Source organism: Nicotiana tabacum, chromosome 5 (assembly GCF_000715075.1).
Source record: "Nicotiana tabacum cultivar K326 chromosome 5, ASM71507v2, whole genome shotgun sequence".
In the NCBI taxonomy this organism is placed as follows: Eukaryota; Viridiplantae; Streptophyta; class Magnoliopsida; order Solanales; family Solanaceae; genus Nicotiana; species Nicotiana tabacum.
The window spans coordinates 116,304,145-116,328,066 of NC_134084.1; the positions used below are offsets into that span (position 1 = coordinate 116,304,145).

General features: G+C 43.1%; 1 protein-coding gene across 1 annotated transcript; it reads right to left on the reverse strand.

Annotated features, from left to right (window-relative positions):
* Window positions 1-261: 261 nt before the first annotated feature.
* Window positions 262-708, reverse strand: LOC142180923 (uncharacterized). The gene has a single exon (XM_075253029.1). The coding sequence runs from the start codon at window positions 706-708 to the stop codon at window positions 262-264; it is 447 nt and encodes a 148-aa protein (XP_075109130.1).
* Window positions 709-23,922: the final 23,214 nt, after the last annotated feature.

Below are 23,922 nucleotides of genomic sequence, written 5' to 3' on the forward strand. Positions count from 1 at the left end.
GGGATAACCATGTATATTGTAGCAGTTATCCGTAGTGTGTCCTTTGTAATTACAGAAATCACAATGCAAATTGTTCCTTCTAGGTCTATAATTGTTTCCTGAGTTCACTCCTCCTTTGTTGTTGAATAGTTCAACTCCATCAGATAGATCAACAGCGTGTGTGAATTTTCCCAAAGACCTTTGACTCTCTTCTGATATCACCATGGAGTATGCCTTGTTAACACTTGGAACTGGAGTCATCATCAAAATCTAGCTTCTAGGCTAACTATAGGACTCATTTAGTCCCATCAGAAACTGCAGTAGCCTTTGGTATTCAAAATGCTCAGCATCACTTTTTGATTCTGGGCAATTACATCCTGGGCAGGGCATAAAAGCATCATATTCTTCCCAAAGGTCTGTCAATTTAGCAAAGTATGCTGAAACTGAAGAGATCCCTTGGGACAGTGTATCTATTTCCTTGTGCAAATAGAAGATCCTAGATCCATCAACCTTATCATATCTATCCTCTAGATCTGTCCAGTCTTTGTGTGCACTAGACTTGTGCATGATTCCACTAAGTAGCTCATTACTCACAACATTCATGATCCAAGATAACACTATAGCATTGCATTTTCCCCATAATTCATATAAGGATTTATCAAATTTATCATTGGTGCATCTCCCGTCCACAAAACCTAATTTACTTTTACCAATTAATCCTATTTTCATCTATCTACTCCATAGTGCATAATTCTCAATGCCTTTGAGTTGAATAAAGATTAACGAGCTACCTGGTGTATCACATAGTTGTAAAAATAGAGGATAATGATGACAATGGTGATTCCCGTACTGTTTCCAAAAGGTGTTTATTCGACAATCGCCATGGATGTCGAGAATTGAAGAAGTTGTGATAGATCTTAAAAACTCTTGTCTTGTGTTTTGATGATCTAACAAACTTATAGATAAGAACCAGATAGGGAACCTGACCTACTTGGATTGCTGCAAACTTAAACGGATTCCAGCTAAGGATGAACTGCTACAGATTCAGGAGCTAGGAACCAATCAAGGACCTGGTGCTCCTGTGGTTCCTATGTAGCAGTACAAAGTCATGTGGACACAGCTGGAACTGAAGTGACTGCCGGCACTGTTTCTGCCGCACTGCAATACACTGTTAGCCCACTCACTCACTAACCAAATAAAGCACTAATATCACCTCAAGAGATGTGATCAAGATGTACCCGATGAAGCTTCATACAAAGACATCACTAGAAGGTTTCTGTTTCTGATTCAAGCTTTTGCAAAAATAGAAAACTCATCATCCTCTCAAGCTTGAAGAACAAGGTTGAACGCCACTACAGACCAGTTCCTAAAAGATTGATTGTTGTTGTCCTAGTTGAGTTGTAACCTTGTTATTGTACTTACTATATCTCCTAAATCGCTTACTTAGAAGCATACTGATTAGGAGTCCTCTTGTAAATCCTCAAACTCGCTGAGTTTAGGTTGTGACTAGATTTAGTCATAAAGAAAAGTCATTGTAGTTGTAGAATTGCAAAGTGGCTTGGGGTGATAGCACCACAAGTTAGAAAAAGCCTTTCTAACTAGGATAGTCACAAAGTGGCTTGTGGTAAAGGTACTACAAGTTAGTTGAGTAAATCCTTTGCAATCGGAAGTATTGTAAAGTGGCTTGTAATAGGTAAGATTACAAGTTAGTAAATTTAAAAGCCTACAGGTGTAGGTCATAGTTTTTTGATCCCCTTGTGCGGAATTTTCCACGTAAAGATCCTCTGCCTCATTTACTTATTGTTTTACTAAGTGCTCTCAGCAGAAACTTATAGAGGACCAGGTACTCTAAGACTTGATGGACCCATACAAACTATCAATTGGTATCAGAGCGGGTTCCTCCTATCAAGTTAACACCTAGGAAGGATCCTCATGATGGCTCCACTAAATTTTGAAGAAGGTCAATCCATATACCACCCACCCAAGTTTGATGGAAAATGCTATTGGTGGTGAAAAACTAGAATGCATGATTTCATCATGACTGAGGATTGTGAGCTTTGGGATATTTTCTGCGATGGTCCATTTGTTCCAATCAAGACCAGCGGAGAATACACTGAAGGAGACAAGAAAGCATTGAAGAAGAATGCTCGTGCCAAGAAAATTCTGGTATATGGTTTGGAACCTAATGAGTACGACATAATCTCTACATGTGACACTGCCAAGGAAATATGGGAGACTTTGAAAATAGCTTATGATGGAACTACACAAGTAAAACAAGATAAATCTAATAGTGATGATAGTTCTATGATGGCAGTTGAAGGCGAGGAGACTGGATATGACTCAATGCTTGATTTGATGGGGGAATCAGACAATGATGAAGACAATGGCGGCGAAGAGGTAAACTTCAGGGATGTTCAAAAAAATCTGAAATCCTACTCTACAAAAAAAAAACTCATGTGTTTAGCTGATGTTTTAATTACTGCATTTTGTAGTCTTGCGGAGGATAGGGATTCCTTATTCTTAGAACTAGAAAAATCTGAACATACTAGGAAAGACTTAGTGGCTGTAATTACTGATCAAAAAAATGCCACTGAAACTCTTAGAAAAGAAAAGAGTGATCTCTTGGCAGAAGCTGCTGACCAAAGGAAAAAAATAGTAGAGCCCTTGACTAAGTCAAAACTTGAAAACCCTGAAAGAGGAAAGGAGATAGTTAGTGAGGAATATGTTAGGCTTGAAGAAGAGGTGAAGGCCTTGAGATGTAGGATGAGCACTGAAATTGAGAAAAATGAGCTCCTCCAAGCCAATCTAGAAAAAGTAATGAATGACCTTGAAAAGTCTCTAAAGTGGACCTGGTCCGTAGAGGCTACCACTGCCTTGTTCACTAATGATAGTGAAAAAGGGCGGGGAGCAGGGTTTTCAAGGAAAAATGATCCTTACAACCCTCACATTAAGAGCTCCACTGCATCCGATAACTGGCCTCGGACCCATGTGGGAACACTGGGCACTCCAAGGAAGGGTCCAGGCCAAAAATCAATCAGTACCAAAAGATAAAGTGGTTGCTGAAACTGTGATCACAAAAGAGGGACCAGGTTCCACTCATAGAAAACACACATTACCTACAAGACTAAAAGAGATCTTATTCATCCTTTTGGTTACTACAAGGGACCCAAACTTGTTTGGGTTCCTAAAAATAACTCCTAAAATTCTTGTGCAGGGGACAGTGAAGGGAAGTGGTCAACAATGGTTCATGGATAGTGGATGTTCGAAACACATGATTGGGAACACCACAAACTTTCTTTGTCTAAAAGACCTGCAGGGAGGGAGTGTATCCTTTGGCAATGGAAAAAAGGGGTACATTCTTGGAGTTGGAAAAGTTGGGAAGTCACTCACTCACTCTATTGAAAATGTGTACTATGTCAATGGACTTATGTACAGTCTCCTGAGTGTCTCTCAAATTTGAGATAAGGGAAATGAGGTGGAGTTCTTGTCCAAAATATGTACAGTCACTGACCTTGTCACTGGTGAAATAATCCTGGTGCCAAAAGATACAAGAACATCTATGTTGCTGATTTCGAATCTTTACAGAGTAGTGATCTGAGTTATCTGAAGGCGGTTGACGATGATGCTGAACTATGGCACAGAAGACTGGACAACGCAAGCTTCTCTCTTCTGAACAAACTAATTCAGAAGGACCTGGTTCATGGTTTGCCTCTGTCACAATTCAAAACTCAAAAAGTCTGTGATGTCTGTGCTAGAGGAAAATATGTAAAGTCCTCCTTTAAGTCAAAAAGAGATGTGAGCACCTCAAAACCACTTGAGCTCTTGGATGATTATTTTGTGTGGACCTATGAGGGTGCAAAGCAGAGGAGGAAAGAGATACATCGTGATCATGGATGACTATTCCAGATTCACATGGACTATGTTTTTCAGAACAAAAGATGAAACGACTGAAGTATTTGTGGCCTTTGAGAAGAAAATTCAGGTGAAGATGGAGTCTAGAGTTGTATGCATTAGATCAAATCATGGGACAGAATTTGATGATTTCTGCAATGAAAATGGTATCTCTCACAACTTCTCAGCTCCCAGAACTCCTCAGCAAAATGGTGTAGTAGAAATAAAGAACAGAACTCTGGAAGAAATGGCAAAAACAATGCTGATTGACAGTGGACTTGCAAAAAACTTTTGGTCTGAAGCTGTCAATACTGCCTGCTACTTAGTAAACAGGTGCATGATCAGATCAATTCTGAACAAGACACCATATGAACTACTGAATGGAAGAAAACCCAAGCTGGCCTATCTAAGAACGTTTGGATGCAAATGTTATGTTCTCAACAATGGAAAAGATCAGCTTGGTAAGTTCAATGCCAAAAGTGACGAAGAAATATTTCTTGGCTATTCTTCTCAAAGCAAGGCTTACAAGATATATAACAAGCGCACTCAATGTGTTGAAGAAAGCGTCCATGTTATCTTTGATGAATTTGACCCATCATTTGAGAACAACGCTGAGGAAGATCAAGATGGAGAACTGATAACTGTGATTTCTACATGTTTTATACCCATTCTTACCAAATCTTTGTGCATTAACTGCCATAAATTAGTCCCAAAATGCTTACAAGTTGCGCTTGATTGCAGGTTTGAGCGACAAGATGACAAATACCAAAGATCGGCTCAAAAAGGAGTGAAATCTGCCAAGTGTCAAAAGACAACTGAAGTGGGGAACAAAATGACCTGTGCGGTCCGCACTGATGTGTCACGCGGCCGCACAGGAGAGTTCAGAGGCTGGGTTATTTCAAGGTCAACCTGCGCGGTCCGCACTACTTTGCCACGCGGCCGCGCAGGATAGTTCAGAGACCATGCAATTTCCAAGTCAAGATGCGCGGTCCGCGCTCCTTTCCATGTGGTCCGTGTCCAAGAGTGTCAGAGACTTAGTCATTCAAGGCAAAAACCCACGCGGCCGCACACCTAGTCAGTGCGGTCCGCGTGGATGAAGTTCAGAGAGGGTGGATTTGGACCAAAACACCCTACGCGGCCGCGCGTCACATTTGTGTGGTCCGCGTCCCTAGTGTCAGAAGCAAGATATGAAGACCCAAACCCCTACGTGGCCGCGCGTCATTTGTGCGCGGTCCGCGCCAGACCCTCAGGGGTGGTTTTTCCTATCTAGTATAAATAGGAGATTTTACTTTTTAGAGGGAGAGTTTTTTTTTGTTTTTTCAGATAGCAGCTGAACTCGAGACTTCATAGTTTTAGCCTATTTTGGGCAATTTCTTCTAGTATTAACGTGGATTTGAGTAGATTAACATTGTAGTTAATTATTATGTCAATTTCATCTACTATTTCTTTAATTTCTGTTTCTATTATGGCTAGCTAAACCCATTAGCTAGTGTTGTGGCTCAACCCTAGTGTGGGTAATTAATGGATGTGATTGTTTAGTGCATGAATGATGTTGGGTATTTGTTATTGGGATTAATCTTATGTTTTCACTAAGATTTGGTGGTTGCAAACACTAATTCTAGCGTAGTGAGTCTTGACTCTTCTTGAGAAAGAGAGTCTATGACCCCAAGATTAATTCCAACAAGGAATTGGGATGGACCCATGAGAATGGTAGTCCCAATTAACGGGTTAAACCTCGAGAGAGTAATTACCTAACTTGAACCATAAGTTGCTTGGGCAAATTGGCCTACCCAATTGGTCTCAAGAGAGTCAATTGGAAAAAATTACTCTCTCTACCGAGAGGTGTGAGAGTGGGTGCAAAAGTGCAACAGTTATAGCATAAGTCCCATATTCATCATTCTTGCATTAGGAATCTCTACCAGTTAGTTGACCACCTAGGTACATGCCACGACCCTAGTGCCTTTCTCTATATTGCATACAACTTAGAATCAATATCTTAACCTAACTTAGCTTTAAACTTGTAGTTGATAAATTGTAGTTGATAATCAAAAGAAAACAAAAAAAATGTTAGAAGATCAATTAGGAGCTAAAACATAGTCCTAGACCATACAAACACTCAACTCCAAATTGAAGCTCCCTGTGGAAAATTGACCCCGATACCACTATTGGGTAAAAGTATTAGCGCCCACTCCTCCTTAGGTTGAGTCCGCTGTGATCACTTTTTGGCGCCGTTGCCGGGGAGCTTTACGGTGTTTGACTATTTGTTAGCTAGTTTTGTGTTTTGCTTCTTTTTCCTTCTTTTTACTTACTCTATTTGTGTTAATTCACTCAGGTACCAATGGATTTAAATAAACAAGATGCTATTAATGTGGGAGTGGAGGAGGTGGAAGACATAGAACAAGAGGAGGTTTTACCCCAAGCACAAAGACGGGGTAGAAATGCTAATGCAAATGTTAATGCTAATGACAACATACCAGACCCTCCTCCACCTCCACCAAGAGTGGCACCAAGAGTTCTACCCAATCAAGGGTACACAAGTGCAATAGTTCCTCCCCGAATCCGGGCGGGGAACTTCTAAATCACCAATGTCATGCTCACTTTGCTCGAACAACGAGGGTACTTCACAGGTGCCTCGGACCAAAACGCATACAAGCATTTCAAAGGGTTTGTGGATACTTGTTGGGGGAGCAAGCAGACAAATGTTTCGGAAGATGCACTGAGGTTAAGGCTTTTCCCCTTCTCACTTCGGGGGAAGGCATTAGATTGGCTGGAGAGACTCCCAAATCATTCCATAACTATGTGGGATGAGTTAGCCGATAAATTTATTGCCAAGTTCTTTTCTCCTAGTCATATGGTGGCTCTTCGAGATGAGATTCTAGCCTTCAAGCAAGAGCCGACGGAGCCTTTACATGAGATATGGGAGAGGTTTCGGACGATGGTAAAAGAGTGCCCCAAGAACGATATGAATGATGTTATGATCCAACAGACGTTCTATCGGGGTATAAACACAACAAACCAGTGCATTGTCAATCAGTTGGCCGGTGGTAATTTTATGAAGCTTCCATACAACGAAGCTTGTGATGTTCTTGATGAAATGGCCGATACTTCTTCGGCATGGCAAAGCCGGGATAATGTTCCTCAAGGTGATCCTAATGTTATACACTTGCATAAGGAGTTGCATGATCACGACCAAGCCATTGCCGAACTCATAACAACAATGAACCAATTGGCTAAAGCACAACTTCAACAAGTTCAAAATCCGCGCCAAGTTAATGCCATGGAGGGAGTGAATATGACGAAAAGACGGCAAAGAGGGCAACAACAACCTCAAGAAAATTTTGACAACTATGATGATGGTGGTGGATATTTGAATGAAGGTTTTGATGAGCAAAGTGAGGAAGTCCAATATGTCAACAACTACCAAGGGAATAGAGGTAGTCAAGAGAATCAACAATGGAGACCCCAAGGTAATTGGGGCAATCAACAAGGTGGCAATTGGAATTACAATAACAATCAAGGAGGCAATTGGGGGAACAATAATTCGGGAAATCAAGGTAATTGGAACGGGAACAACAATTGGAACAACAACAATGGTGGTCAAGGTGGTTGGAACAACAATGGTGGACAAGGTAATAGGGGGCAAGGCTTTCAAAGGCCCCCAATGTAGCAACAACCTAATAACCCGCCTCCATTTCAATCTCAAGGGTCGAGTTCGTCGGGCAATGACATGGGTCGAATAGAGAACATGTTTAAGCAAATGATGAAGAAGAATCATGACTCCGATGCTCAATTGGCCTCCCATAACACTTCAATCCGTAATTTGGAAGTACAACTCGGGCAAATTTCGCAATCTCTCAACACTCGCCTAAAGGGTGCTCTACCAAGTGATACGGTAGTAAACCCCAAGGGTGGTCATAATAATCATGTGATGGCGGTGACCACGAGAAGCAGAAGAGGCGGTGATGTGCAAGCCTCAAGAGGTAATCGAGTTGTGGTTGATGAAGAAGAGTTGCAAAATGATGAGATCCCGTTGCTAGTTGAGGATGTTATTGAACAAAGTGCAAGTGATGATGTGAGAATTGAAATTGATGAGGGTGAGGAGGAGACTCAAGAGGCCGTGAACCCGTCTAGGGAACACGTTATTGATATGCCCGAACCGGTGGTGCCAAAAGCCAAGGCACCCTTGCCTAGACCTCCTCCGCCATATCCTCAAAGGTTGGCCAAGCAAAAAGGTGACAACCAGTTTAAAAAATTCATTGAGATGATGAAGAGTTTGACTATAAATGTGCCCATGGTGGAGGCACTTGAACAAATGTGGGGATATGCAAAGTTCATGAAGGACTTGGTTACTAAAAAGAGATCGATGGAGTGTGAGACAATCAAGATGACACACCAAGTGAGTTCCATTGTACATTCCATGGCTCCAAAGCTAGAGGATCCCGGAGCATTCACAATACCATGTACCATTGGAAGTGCCGATTTTGCAAAAGCCCTATGTGACTTGGGGGCAAGTATCAATATCATGCCATATTCGGTCTTCAAGACCTTGGGTATTGGACAACCTCGTCCAACTTCTATGAGGCTTCAAATGGCGGACCGGTCAATGAAGCGGCCTTTGGGGATTATTGATGATGTCCTTGTTCATGTTGATAAGTTCATATTGCCGGCCGATTTCGTGATCTTGGATTGCGAAGTGGATTTCGAGGTGCCTATCATTCTTGGAAGGCCCTTCCTAGCTACGGGGAAGGCCTTGGTTGATGTGGAAGCGGGAGAATTGACCTTTCGTGTTGGAGATGAAAAGGTGGTGTTCCACGTGTGCAAATCAATGAGGCAACCAAATAGCACCGAGGTATGCTCATTTGTTGACATTGTCACAGCGGTGATAGTGGATGACACAAGCGCAATGGCAAATGTTGAGGACCCACTTGAAGCTGTGCTATTGAACATGGATATTGATGATGATGCTGGAAGGGTGGAGTGTGTGAACGCATTACATGGCATGGGCTCGTATTCTTATGAACCGAGGAAGTTATCTCTTGATATTGAAAATCGCAAAACTCCACCCACCAAGCCATCTATTGAGGAGCCACCGGTGTTGGAGTTGAAACCACTTCCTCCTCACCTCAGGTATGAATTTTTGGGTCCTAATTTCACTTTGCCAGTTATTCTTTCTTCTTGCTTGACTAACGTGCAGGTTGACGCCACTTTGGCGGTTCTTCAAAAGTGCAAGCGGGCGATTGGATGGACCTTGGTGGATATTCGGGGTATTAGCCCCGCATTTTTCATGCACAAGATAATATTGGATGAGGATGCTAGGCCATCTCTTGAACATCAAAGGAGACTCAATGAGGCCATGCAAGAGGTGGTCAAAAAGGAAGTCATCAAGTGGCTTGACGCCGGTGTGGTGTATCCAATTTCTGACAGTTCGTGGACTTCTCCGGTACAATGTGTGCCAAAGAAGGGAGGAATGATGGTGGTGACCAATGACAACAATTAACTTATTCCAACTCGTACTGTGACGGGTTGGAGGGTATGCATGGACTACCGGAAGTTGAACAAGATGACTAGAAAGGATCATTTCCCATTGCCGTTCTTGGACCAAATGCTTGATCGTCGTGTGGGCCGGGCTTTCTATTGTTTTTTGGATGGGTATTCAGGCTATAACCAAATTCTCATTGCCCCGGAAGACCAAGAAATGACAACCTTCACATGTCCTTATGGCACATTCTCCTTCTCTCGAATGCCATTTGGATTATGTAATGCACCGGCGACCTTCCAATGATGTATGATGGCAATCATCACCGATATGGTGAAGGACATATTGGAGGTCTTCATGGATATTTTAGTGTGGTTGGGGACTCATTTGTTGAATGCTTGCAAAACTTGGATCGTGTGTTGGCCCGATGCGAAGACACAAACTTGGTTCTCAATTGGGAGAAATGCCATTTTATGGTAGAAGAAGGAATTGTGTTGGGTCACAAAATTTCAAAAAGAGGGATTTGAGGTTGATAAGGCAAAAATTGAGGTTATCTCAAGGCTCCCTCCCCCTACTTCTGTCAAAGGGGTGAGGAGTTTTCTTGGACATACGGGTTTCTACCGAAGATTCATCAAAGACTTCTCTAAGGTAGTTAACCCGTTATGTAAATTGCTAGAGAAAGATGCCAAATATGTGTTCGATGAGAGATGTATGGAGGCTTTCGAGCTTCTAAAGCAAAAGTTGACGACTACCCCCATCATTACCACACCAAATTGGAGCTTGCCCTTTGAGCTCATGTGCGACGCTAGTGATGTTGCGGTGGGGGCGGTCTTGGGCCAAAGAATCAACAAAATGTTCCATCCGGTGTACTACTCAAGTAAGACAATGAATGAAGCTCAAAGGAACAACACGATCACCGAGAAGGAATTACTTGCCATTGTTTTTGCCATGGAGAAGTTTTGCCCATACCTTATGGGGGCCAAAGTGATTATTCATACCGATCACGCCGCCCTTAGGTACTTGATGACGAAGAAAGATTCAAAAGCGAGGTTAATGAGATGGGTGCTTCTTCTTCAAGAATTTGATTTGGAGATTGTTGATAGAAAGGGTAGTGAAAATCAAGTGGCGGACCACTTGTCTCGATTGGAGGAGGAAGGGAGGCCTTTGGACGGCCTTGAGATAAATGATGCTTTTCCGGATGAACAACTCCTCTCGGTTTCAATGCTAGACATGCCATGGTTTGCTGACATTGCCAATTATCTTGTTACCGGTGTGGTTCCGTATGAGCTCTCTTCTAACCAAAGGAAGAAGCTCAAGCGGGATTGTTTGGACTACTATTGGGATGAGCCGTATCTTTTCAAAATTTTCACCGATGGTGTAATTCGCCGGTGTGTTCCCAAAGAAGAGCAATTGAGTATTGTGGAAGCTTGTCACTCTTCGCCGTATGGGGGCCATCATGGCGGGGCGAGGACGGCGTCTAAAATGTTGAGTTGTGGTTTCTATTGGCCTTCTTTGTTCAAGGATTCCGGTGACTTTGTGAAAAGATGTGATGAATGCCAACGTGCCGGAGGGATTTCGAAGAAAGATGAGATGCCCCTTAACATGATTCTAGAGGTTGACATTTTTGATGTTTGGGGGATAGACTTTATGGGACCATTCATATATTCTTGTGGCAATACCTACATCTTGGTAGCGGTTGATTATGTGTCGAAATGGGTTGAGGCCATAGCTTTGCCAAATAATGAAGCTCGAAGACGTGCTATCATCACTGACGACGGTTCTCATTTTTGTAACCGGGCTTTTGACTCTTTGCTAGCCAAGTATGTGGTAAATCACAAGGTGACCACTTCTTATCATCCTCAAGCGAGTGGCCAAGTTGAGGTGTCCAACTGTGAGATCAAGAGTACTTTGTCCAAGACTGTCAATGCAAATAGGACCGACTGGTCGAAGAAATTGGATGATGCTCTTTGGGCTTATCGTACAGCTTTCAAGACTCCGATTGGTATGTCGCCGTATCGGTTGGTGTTTGGGAAGGCTTGTCATCTTCCGGTAGAATTGGAACATAAGGCTATGTGGGCCCTGAAAAAGTTGAACTTAGAATGGGATGTCGCTGCAAATCTCCGGGTTGAGCAATTGAATGAACTTGATGAGTTTAGGTTTCATGCTTACTCCAGCTCGTCCTTGTATAAGGACAAGATGAAGTACCTTCACGACAAGTATGCCCGAGGGAAGGAATTTAAAGTTGGTGACATGGTTCTTCTTTTCAACTCCCGGTTGAGGTTATTTCCGGGCAAGCTGAAGTCTAAGTGGAGCGGCCCATTTGAAGTGGTTGGTGTAACTCCTTTTGGTGCCATTGATCTCAAAAATAAGAATGGTGAAGTTTTCCGGGTCAATGGGCATTGTGTCAAGCACTATTTGGGCAAGATTGATGACAGCCACGTGGTGGCACTCATTCATTTGAAATGACTGTGATGGTAACATGTGTCGTGCTGTGACGTTAAATCAGGCGCTTCTTGGGAGGCAACCCATGTCTTTTTCTTTTTCTTTGTTTTTCTGTTGTAGAGTAGGATTTTTGAGCTGATAGTTTGTGAAGTGTTGCAGGGATAATGTTGAACCAGTGCAGGGCAAAAGTGCAAAATGGTCAGTCTCTGAATATTGCCTACGCGGCCGCGCAGCAAAACAGTGCGGTCCGCGTAGGTTTGAGCAGCTGAAGGGTTAAGGACAAGAAGACCCAGCGCGGCCGCGTGACATTTCTGTGCGGTCCGCGCTGGAGGACCCAGAATTACATGTCTCTGACAAAGTTCCCACGCGGCCGCGTACCAAAGCAGTGCGGTCCGCGCTGGGATGGCTGAAAGTACCAAGTCTCTGAAGACTTCCATGCGGCCGCGCACCAAAACAGTGCGGTCCGCGTGGATTGAACAGCTAATGTGTAGGATGCAAAATCCAGCGCGGTCCGCGTCCTTTTTTGTGCGACCGTGCTGGTAGGTATGTACTGGGTCCCAGGGCTTTTCTATAAATAGAGGCCTTGGGCCTCATTTTAACATTTTCGCCAAATTTACACCTGAGCTATTGTTTTCACTATTCATCAAGACTAATTGTGTACATTCATTAATCCCTGGTAACAACTCTCATTCATTTCAATCATAGTCTAATTTTTGTTTCGTTTAATTGCTTTCTACTAGTGTAACTTCTTACTTTCGTCTTTTTCTTCTTAGTTTAACTGTTAGCTTAGATTTTTGTGTGTTTTAGTTTAATCATGGGCATTGAATCTTGTTAAATAACTGAGTAGGGACACTTAGGACCCAAAAAGGTGAACAAAAATTGGATTTAATTGAACAAACACCCGGCTCAGTTAAATTAGCCCTACGCGGCCGCACAACATTTGTGCGCGGTCCGTGTGACCCTGGTTAAGAGATGATGAACCTCTCTGCGCGGTCCGTGTTTCATTTGTGTGCGGTCCACGTGAGCCCAGCGCGGTCTCGGTCCAAAACAGTGCGGACCGCGTGTGAAGCGTTCAGAGAGGTCAACATTTAGGTATTTCACCTGCGCGGACCACGTACCATTTCTGTGCGGTCCACACTGAACCAACGTGGCCGCGGTCCAAATCAGTACGGACCGCGTCGGTTTATTCATAAAGGTATATGTGGGTGTCAGTATACTGCGCGGACCACGTGCTTTTTGGTGCGGTCCGCGCCCCTCTGTCTGTGTCACTATGTCTGCACTCTTTGCATTCAACTGAACTGTCTACTTCACCTTATGTGCTTCTACTAACAATGTTAGACATGTATTCCTTACAGACAATGGTTCAAAAACGAGCGGGTAAAGAAAAACAAATCGGGAGAGGTGGTTCCTCCTGAGGGGGGAAAAGCAAGAGGATTGTGAAACTCACTCCTAAAACCAGGGAATTGATAAAGAAAACCTGGAAGATAATCCGGGAAGCTGATAGAGCTGCATCTCATTCCACGGGGAGTGAGTATGCACCTTCACAAAGCATTACCTCGAAGTCTGCCCCCACCCACATGTCCACTTCATTTCAGCTCCGTGATTCCCCTTCCCCAGATCATGGTAATGTAGCCTCCTCCAAAAAGCCGGTTAATGTCATCTCGGACTCGTCTGATGAGTCCGTAGCAAGAGAAGAAGAGCAATACTCCACATCTCCCACAACTTCATTATCAGGGGAGAGTAGAGGGTATGCTGAGGGAGGTTAGCCACAGGTCGGGGGGATAGAGCGTACTAGAAAATCAGAGGCATGGGTAGACAGGTTTGTTAGTGAGGTTGCTTTCCACAAATTTCGGGAGTGGTGGCCCAAAAGGAAACTGATTCCAGAGAGGCAGTTCATAGATGCCGATCTTGTCCTTCTCAACCCTCATATGCAAGCAAAATTCCGCACTAGAGAGGGTTGGGGCTTCTTCAAAGAACGTGTTGAGATGGCGAATGAGCATATGGTGAAGGAGTTCTACAGCAATGTTCACCATATAGTTCGGGACTCAAAAGCAACTAAAGTGAGGGATAAGACAGTTGTGTTTGATGGCAAATCGTTGAATGAATTCCTGGGGTTCGAAGAAGAGGATGAATCGCAATATTTAGAAAAGCTAGCAATGAAAGAGGAGGTTCGTCCTTGGTTGAACGAGCACTTGGCAGCCCCGGGTACAATCCCAGTCTAGTTGAAAGCACAAGAAAAGATCTTTAGGAACACCCTAAACTTTGAAGCCAAAGGGTGGTTGACTTTCGTGTGTAGTCGACTTGACTCGTCTACACATGATCACTCCGTTCCCCTTCCTCGTGCTGTCTTTGTAGCATCTATCATGGAGGGTTTCCCTCTAAATGTGGGTAATATTATGTCGAGAGTGATTTCTACAGTTGGTCAGGAGACCCAAACAAACTACCCCTTCCCAAACACATTCTCTTTGTACTTCAAAGAATTGAAAGTGAAGAAAAAGAAATATGATGTCAAGGTACCTTCGGTGGCCCCGTACTCATGGTATAGTCAGTTGGGTCCAGAAAACCCAAAAAGGGGCAAGAAGAATGTGGCATCCACTTCCACCGCACCTGGCCAGTCTGAGGAGCCAGCGATCATTGAGCAGCCCAGTGAGCCTTCCACCATTCCTGCTACTGATGAGGCATTGCCTCCATGTCCGTCATCAGCAACTGGTCCTTCTATTGCAGCTGACCCGGTAGTCCCTTCATCAAAGACTCACCGGTTCACCGCAAACCAGCTCACCCATTCCCTTGCCAGTTTGAACAACTGAATGTTAGGTGCGACATCCAATTTATCTACATTGACCACTGCTGTACAGGCACAGGGAGCACCAGTTACTGTTGAGATTCCTTCCTCTATTGAGGATGCACTGAAGAAGATCCTGGCCAACCAGGAAAATATGATGGCGACGCAGGATGCCTTGACTAAGGCGGTTGGGGCACATGGCAAAGCGTTGGAGAAATTGGCTCGGGAGCACAAGAAGCTGAGGAATCAGAAGGCTTCCAAGGAGTTAGTGACACGGTTGAGAGTGGATGTGGACAAGCTCATGGCGGATCAGTTTCCAATTGACCTACTATTTGGGGATTCGGCTGTAGAGCCAGTAGCTGCACAGGTACAGGAGGAGGAGCAGAGGCCGAGGAAGAAGAGGAAACTCCCTAGCACTAAGGGAGTTGTGATTGAGGTAGCACCAGTTCAGGAGAGTCCCTCCACTACCCCACCAGTTGATGAGCCAGTTCTTGAGCAGGCACCTGTCCCAGCAGCACAGCAGCAGCAGGCCGGGGACCAGTCTGAGGTCCCTGCCAGTATAGAGGACTTAGGAGCCACTGACCAGCACAGGGTGACGGATGAGGCTTGAGGGGCCTTTCTATATCCTTTCTTTCATTTTGGTGCTTATTTTGATAGTTAGTATTGGGGACAATGCTAGCTTTTATTCGTGGGGGTGTGGCCCTACTATTTTGATTGACTGTTGGATTACTGTATATATTCTTTTACTTTCAGCACATTCATAGTTGTACATGGCTTGTATATAACTGTTCATTCTAGATGCTCATAAACTCTATGTATATATTCATTTCCCCTAGTTGTATATTATACTCCCCTTTTGTACATATTCATTCGGTTTTCATTTTGGTTTTCTATTTTTCGTTAAAATTTTTCATTTTAGTTGCAAAGTTAGGCTCGTAGCCTTTTTGTTTTGTTTTGGCATTTGCAATAAGCCCTTGGTTTTCTTAATGCCACGGTTCTTTCCAAGGGTAGAGTGTTGTGCGAACCGGGTGGCTCTTCCCAATGATAGATGGCATGACAACCTTCTTAAGGGTTTGAGTCCGTTTTTGATTTTTTTTTTTTTTGATTTTCAAGTTTTTGTAGTTAAGGGTACCTCAGCCAAATCTTCACTTAGGCCGAGCACATTTGCCTTTGATCCTATGGTCAAAGACATTATGTTGTGTTTAGGATGGTGAAAGTTGTGGCCTTGAGACTCTTGTGTTGACCAAACAATCATCATGTGGTCATTTTGGGCCATTGTGCGCTTGAATCATATCTAAGGTCGTTGTGGGCCCTCAACTCCATCTTTGGCAATCCTTGAGTGTGTGTAGTGAGAATTCGAATCGTGAGCCCAAGTACCGAGCCGATGGCCTAGAACTTGCCCTGAATGTTTGTTGAGGCGAAATTATAGGTGGAACTTGACTTGAGACGTGATTATAGGCTCTCCTTGATCCAAAATGCAAAATTTGAACAATTTCCATGACCTACCAATGAAATAATCCCTAGTTCACCCCTTTTGAGCCTTAAACCTTTTTCTTTCATGAACCAAGCTACAAGCCTATACCCGTTCTTAATGAGACCCTCTCTTAGCACCCAAATCTTCCCTTGAGTAAATGGCAAATGTCTAAGTTTGGGGGGAGAGACAAGAAAGGCATCAATGTGGTAAAAAGGCGCAAAAGCAAAAGAAAAGGAAGGCAATGAAAAAGAGAAAAAGACAAAAAGAAAGACAAAAATGAATAAGAACCAAAAAGGGAATCCAAGGACAACAAAAAAGTGAAAAAGGTGTGGAAAAGTGGTAAAAAGGAGAAAGGGTTTGAATTGCAAAAGAACGAGTGATAATGTGTCTCTCTAACCCCTTGAAAGAAGTGAATTACTCAATTGAGTCAAGAAAGTGTGCCAAAATAAATCAAAAGAAGTGTTTAAGGGAAGATTGAACCCATTTGAACAAAAACATGTCCTACCTTTACCCAAAGCCTTCACAATGACTCCTCAAAAGCCCTATATGATCTTGAGTTGAGGGAAGCCTACATTAGTGGATACTTACATAAGGGGAAAGCATATGGTTCTTAGAGTCGGACTTTCTTTGTGAGAGATGAGAGAGAAGTCCATTCACCTAGATTTGTGTGCACATACTCTAAAAAGGTGAGGTTCACTTAGGGAAAGTCGAGGATGTTTGAGTTTGGGTTCCACAATGACCAAAGAAATTGAGAAAGGTTCCTTGATGAAATGTATCAACTCTTGATGCTCTTGTGTCACACTTGATCCACAAGTTTTCAAAGTTTAAATGTGTTAATGATGCATTCGCATTGAGGGCAATTGTTAGTCACAATTGATGCTTGTTGAGGTTACTTTAGGATAAACATGAATTACTTGGGTGTTTTCCATTGGGGGGTAGGTCTCATTTTATTTGCTTGAGGACAAGCAAAGGTTTAAGTTTGGGGGAGTTGATACCTGTGATTTCTACAGGTTTTATACCCATTCTTACCAAAGCTTTGTGCATTAACTGCCATAAATTAGTCCCAAAATGCTTACAAGTTGCGCTTGATTGCAGGTTTGAGCGACAAGATGACAAATACCAAAGATCGGCTCAAAAAGGAGTGAAATCTGCCAAGTGCAAAACACAACTGAAGTGGGGAACAAAATGACCTGTGCGGTCTGCACTGATGTGTCACGCGGCCGCACAGGAGAGTTCAGAGGCTGGGTTATTTCAAGGTCAACCTGCGCGGTCCGCACTGCTTTTCCACGCGGCCGCACATGATAGTTCAGAGACCATGCAATTTCCAAGTCAAGATGCGCGGTCCGAGCTCCTTTCCACGCGGTCCGCGCCTAAGAGTGTCAGAGACTTAGTCATTCAAGGCAAAAGCCCACGCGGCCGCACACCTAATCAGTGCGGTCCGCGTGGATGAAGTTCATAGAGGGAGGATTTGGACCAAAACACCCTACGCGGCCGCGCGTCACATTTGTGCGGTCCACGTCCCTAGTGTCAGAAGCAAGATATGAAGACCCAAACCCCTACGCGGCCGCGCGTCATTTGTGCGCGGTCCGTGCCAGACCCTTAGGGGTATTTTTGTCCGGTTTTTCCTGTGTAGTATAAATAGGACATTTTACTTTTTAGAGGGAGAGTTTTTTTTTATCAGATAGCAATTGAACTCGAGACTTTAGAGTTTTAGCCTATTTTGGGAAATTTTTTCTAGTATTAACGTGGATTTGAGTAGATTAACATTGTAGTTAATTATTATGTCAATTTCATCTACTATTTCTTCAATTTCTGTTTCTATTATGGCTAGCTAAACCCATTAGCTAGGGTTGTAGCTCAACCCTAGTGTGGGTAATTAATGGATGTGATTGTTTAGTGCATGAATGATGTTGGGTATTTGTTATTGGGATTAATCTTATGTTTTCATTAAGATTTGGTGGTTGCAAACACTAAGTCTAGCGTAGTGAGTCTTGACTCTTCTTGAGAAAGAGAGTCTATGACCCCAAGATTAATTCTAACAAGGAATTGGGATGGACCCATGAGAATGGTAATCCCAATTAATGGGTTAAACCTCGAGAGAGTAATTACCTAACTTAAACCATAAGTTGCTTGGGCAAATTGGCCTCCCAATTGGTCTCAAGAGAGTCAATTGGGCAAAATCACTCTCTCTACTGAGAGGTGTGAGAGTGGGTTCAAAAGTGCAACAGTTATAGCATAAGTCCCACAGATGTGAGGCAGTAGAGTTGGCCTTCGCGTTCGCGTAGAGGAAAGGTGAGCAGCTGGGGTCCTAGAGAAATTGTGCTTCGCGTTCACGAGAGGGTCGTCGCGTTCGCGGTGCTCTGATGAGCTGAAGCTTCGTGTTCGCGTTAGGGGTGTCGCGTTCGCGATGAAGGAATAATTGGTCAACGTAAGTTTGTGCTTCGCGAATGCTTGGCGTTGACCGCGTTCACGAAGAAGGATCGTGAATAGCTGGGTAGAATGTTTAAAAGACCATTTTCGCGATTTTGGGTCTATGTTTCACCATTGTTGAGCGATTTTGGAGCTTTTTGAGGGAGATTGAAGAGGGAGTCAAGGGTAAACACTTGGAGGTACGATTTATGGACTTAATACTCGATCCTCATATGATTTCTAGCTATTCAGAAACAAGCTCGATGAGCATGGAATTACCACAAGGAACAAGGCCAGGCTAGTGGTTCAAGGTTACAATCAGGAGGAAGGGATTGACTATGATGAAACTTTTGCTCTAGTGGCTCGCATGGAAGCCATCAAAATTCTGATCGCCTTTGCTTCTCATATGGAATTCACTCTATTCCAAATGGATGTCAAAAGTGCATTCTTGAATGGACTACTTAAGGAAGAAGTCTATGTGAAGCAACCACCTGGGTTTGAAAGTCATGAGCACCCTGAGTATGTGTTCAAATTGGACAAAGCCCTGTATGGGCTAAAGCAGGCTCTTCGAGCGTGGTATGAATGATTGTCAAAACATCTCTTAGAAAATGGCTTTAAGAGAGGGAAGATTGATAACACTCTTTTCTTAAAGAAACGAGGAAGGAACCTGCTCATTGTTCAGGTCTATGTTGATGATATCATCTTTGAAGCAACAGCTGACTCTCTTGTGAAGAATTTGCAAAACTTATAGGGAGTGAATTTGAAATGAGCATGATGAGGGAATTAAATTTCTTCTTGGGTCTTCAAGTAAAACAGTCCCCAAAAGGTACTTCCATCTGTCAGCAAAAATACAATAGGGAACTCTTGAAGAGGTTTGACATGGAAGCATCAAAGGTGATAGACACTCCCATTGCAACTGCCACTCGACTGGACATGGATGAAACAGGATCTCCTGTGAATCAAACAATGTATAGAGGCATCATCGGGTCTCTTCTCTATCTCACTGCCAGTCGACCTGATATTATTTTTAGCGTGGGGTTGTGTGCGAGGTTTCAATCAAACCCCAAGGAATCTCACTTGAAGGCTGCCTAAAGAATACTGAGATATCTCAAAGGCACGCAAGACCTAGTGCTATATTATCCATCAGGTGACAATTTTAATCTAATTGGGTATGCTGATGCAGACTATGTAGGTTATCTTGTGGACAGAAAAAGTACTTCTGGGATTGCTCACTTCTTAGGATCATGTCTTATCTCTTGGGGTACAAGGAAGCAAAATTCAGTGGCTCTTTCAACAGCTGAAGCTGAATATGTGGCTGCAGCATCCTACTGTGCTTAGCTTTTGTGGATCAAGCAACAACTAGAGGATTTTGGAGTTCTCACTGAGAGTGTGCCTCTCCTATGTGATAACACCAGTGCACATCATGGCAAAGAATCCAGTCAAACATAAAAGGACCAAACATATTGATGTGAGGCATCATTTTCTGAGAGATAATATGGAGAAAGGATTGATATGCATGAAGTTCTACAGCACTGAAGATAAAATTTCAGACATTTTTACCAAGGCACTAAGTAGGGAACAGTTCGAAAGAAACAGAGTAAAGTTGGGACTGTTGAGGCCAAACTAAGAACCTGATCCCTTTTTGAGTTGGCTAGAGTTATTAAGAAATAATAGGTTCAAAGTGTTTTCTGACCCTGCGTAACTCACTTCAATACCATTGCAGATAAACACGCATGATGAGTACAAAAGCAGTAGATGTAGTACATGACTGATAAAAGAGGATTAATTCTTTTCAAAAAAGGGGAAGGAGGGCTTGAAGAAAATGTTTCGCAAGAACCAGGTTCTTGTACTAAAGGTTAGTAGTTCTGTACATCCTTTAATGCACATCTTAAAAGGCATAAAATACAACTGCCATGTCATCAAATTTTCAGATCTGGCCATCACGTCTCTTCAATTCAAAACATTCTATCTCCCCTTTGAAACGACACGATTCTCCACGCCCAACCGCCATTTCAGAACCGGTACCTATTCTTCTCACTACATAATTGTCCTCTCCGTTTAAAAACCCCTATCATCTGCTCTTCCTAACCATAATCCCTATTCTAGATTCACCAAAAAGGAAGGATCATCACACCTCATCTTCCAATAGATGAGAAAACCTTCGACCCATCCATGGAACCTCTCCCCTTCACTGAGTCCGTGTCACCCTCTATCACCTCAACTGCTACAATCACACCTTCCCTAGTTTCCCAACCTCCTCCCTACTCTGAAACTCCTGAAACCACTGTACCATCCTCAACTTCATATGATGCCCACACTAGTAAAACCCTAATTGGAAAACAAGGTGAAAATACTAACTTCACAAAAGGCTCTGCCATCGTTACCGTTGACTCTATGGTCATGGAAGCACATGTTGAAGAAGAAAAGACTATGTTTGTCGTATTCGTGGATGGCATACTGCATGAAGTTATTTCTCAGAGACAAGAGTCACAAAACGTGTGGGTAGAAGGGAACCTTTTGGCTGTTGAAGGGGATGCAACAATATACACTACTGGGGCATCTCATGAGGAACCTGATCCCTCTCTGGAGGACCCAGGTCAGGACTCTCATCCCCAGGATAGTGTTGTACCTGCTTTCAATGTTGTGCCCCTGGAAATTCAAGCACCATAAATGAGGTCTAGTGATGAAGAAGACCTGGACAATGTGGCCTTAGATACATTCTTGAGTCAGCGCAGGGTTGTCACCACTCCTAAGTCTGAAAGTAAGTGGCCTACTACTAGGCTTCAAGTCAAAGCAGCCTACGATTCTGCACTTCAAAAGAGCAAGAAAAATAGTAAAAAGAAAAGGAGAAAGTTGGTAAAGAATAGTGTCCTTGTAAGTGATGAAGCTATCCCTGTCGTTGTGGTGGAGGAAGGAACCCCTGAGGAACCTGGTTCCCTTGTTAGGAGGTCATCGAAAAAGGTTGAGTCTGTCTCCATAGAAAAAGGATCTACTTCCAACTCTAAGACAAAGGAGACAGTGAGTGATGAAGATATTCCTGTCAAGTCCAAGGGGAAAGGTAAAGTTAGTGGAGGAAAGCATAGGAAACACAAATGGGAAACAGTTGAAGAACCCAGTTCTGGGAAGAAAGCCAGAAGTGATGTCTGCCTTGGATCTGAGCGACTAAGGCATCAAAAGGTTTTACTGAGTCGCATGTTTGACCAACAATCTCTGAGATGGCAGGAATGTGTCAGCTTCTAGAAATGGTAGAGTTTCAGCAATGGACGCATTTGTTCTACATTGGCGCTCCTAAAGTGTATGAGGAGGAGGTCAAGAGCTTATTCTCCAGTCTCTTTCCAGTGGATACTAACCATGTGTGTGCTTTAGTAAATGGGGTGGATATTATCTTTGACGTGACATTTCTTGGGGAAATTTTGCAGGTTGCTACTGTTGGGGTGTCTAGTGTGAGAGATGTTTGTCAATACAACTTCTGAAATACAGTCGTGAAAGATAACTCTAATTAGAAGGGGGACCGGGTTCATAAGAAAGCACTACTTCCCTTCTACTAGTTATTGTTTGAACTGGTGAACAAAGTCCTGTTGCCTCAAGTAGAAAATAGATCTATCACTTCCAAATCTGATTTATTCTTAATGGAGCAATTGGATGGTTTCAACCCTGTGAGTCTGCCTGCCATAATGATTGAGCACATGTAGAAAGTGGCTGATTTCAAGGATGGCAATCACGGGCTTCCCTATGGATTCTTGTTCACGCAAGTGTTCAAATACTTTGAGGTTCTGCTGGGAACAGGTAAAGTAGGGACTCGTAAGCAGACATTCTCACAGACAACCTTGGAAGAGTGTGAGTGTATTGAGAAGTATGGGGGTGTAGGAAGCACTTCAACTGTGTCTCAGCTCATCAATGCCCAAAACAACGCAGATGAGGAGATACATCGGCCAGGAATGCCATCCTGGAAGGCCAGCAAGCTCGAGCGGTTCCCATGTCAAATGATGAGGTGATCCATTTGACTCAAGAAAATGTTGACCTCAGGGCACAAGTTGAGAACCTAAAAGCCGAACTGCTCAACGAGCTAAAGTTGGAAAATGCCTGCATAGACCTTGTTCTCCAGACACTTGCCGCTGCTTCCAAGCCTTTTCCTCCTAGTGCCCGCTAAGTTTCCCCTCAGTGACCAGTCATCTGGATGTGTTTTTTCTGTTGATGATTGGTGGATGTTTTTTTGTTGATTTTTGCGTTGTGGTTGGGATGTACTACTACTACTGCTCCTGTGATCAAGTCCAAATGCTTCCTCTTCCTTTTTCAAAGGAAGGGGCATATGAAACTATTATTAATCTAAATCCTCTTTTATTTTGTCTATTACTTTCTCTTTGCATTCTGTTCTTTCTCATGCTAATGTGTACATATGTGGCATGAGTTAGCTTGGCTGGACTTCTTTGTGCTTTTATTCTTTTTAATGATGCCAAAAGGGGCAAAAGATTAATATGGACTCAGGGGGAATCACATTGGGGAACTGGTTTTTTATATATAAATTGAAAAAGATTAAGGCATCATCTCAGGGGGAACTCTTTGACACTACTCTGCTGCCTTAATTCTGAACTCAGTTTGTCCTCATCGAAAAGGGGGAAACTGATAGATCTTAAATACTCTTGCCTTGTGTTTTGATGATCTAACAAACTTACTGATAAGAACCAAATAGGGAACCTGACCTACTTGGATTGCTGCAAACTTAAACGGATTCCAGCTAAGGATAAACTGCTACAGATTCAAGAGCTAGGAACCAATCAAGGACCTGGTGCTCCTGTGGTTCCTATGTAGCAGTACAAAGTCATGTGGACACAGCTGGAACTGAAGTGACTGACGACACTATTTCTGCCACACTACAATAAACTGTCAGCCCACTCACTCTCTAACCAAACAAAGGACTCACATCACTCCAAGTGATGTGATCAAGATGTACCCGATGAAGCTTCATACAAAGACATCACTGGAAGGTTTCTATTTCTAATTCAAGCTTTTGCAAAAACAGAAAACTCATCGTCCTCTCAAGCTTGAAGAACAAGGTTGAACACCACTACGGACCAGTTCCTAAAAGATTGATTGTTGTTGTCCTAGTTGAGTTGTAACCTTGTTATTGTACTTACTATATCTCCTAAATCGCTTACTTAGAAGCATACTGATTAGGAGTCCTCTTGTAAATCCTCAAACTCTTAGGTTGTGCCTAGATTTAGTCATAAAAAAAAGTCTTTGTAATTGTAGAATTGCAAAGTGGCTTGGGGTGATAGCACCACAAGTTAGAAAAAGCCTTTGTAACTAGGATAGTCACAAAGTGGCTTGTGGTAAAGGTACCACAAGTTAGTTGAGTAAATCCTTTGCAATCAGAAGTATTGTAAAGTGGCTTGTAATAGGTAAGATTACAAGTTAGTATAGTTAAAAGCCTACAGGTGTAGGTGTAGGTCGTGGTTTTTTGATCCCCTT

Bases quoted from the DNA above. Each gene is read 5' to 3' on its own strand.
- LOC142180923 (XM_075253029.1), bottom strand. From the start codon at position 708: ATGAAAATAGGATTAATTGGTAAAAGTAAATTAGGTTTTGTGGACGGG.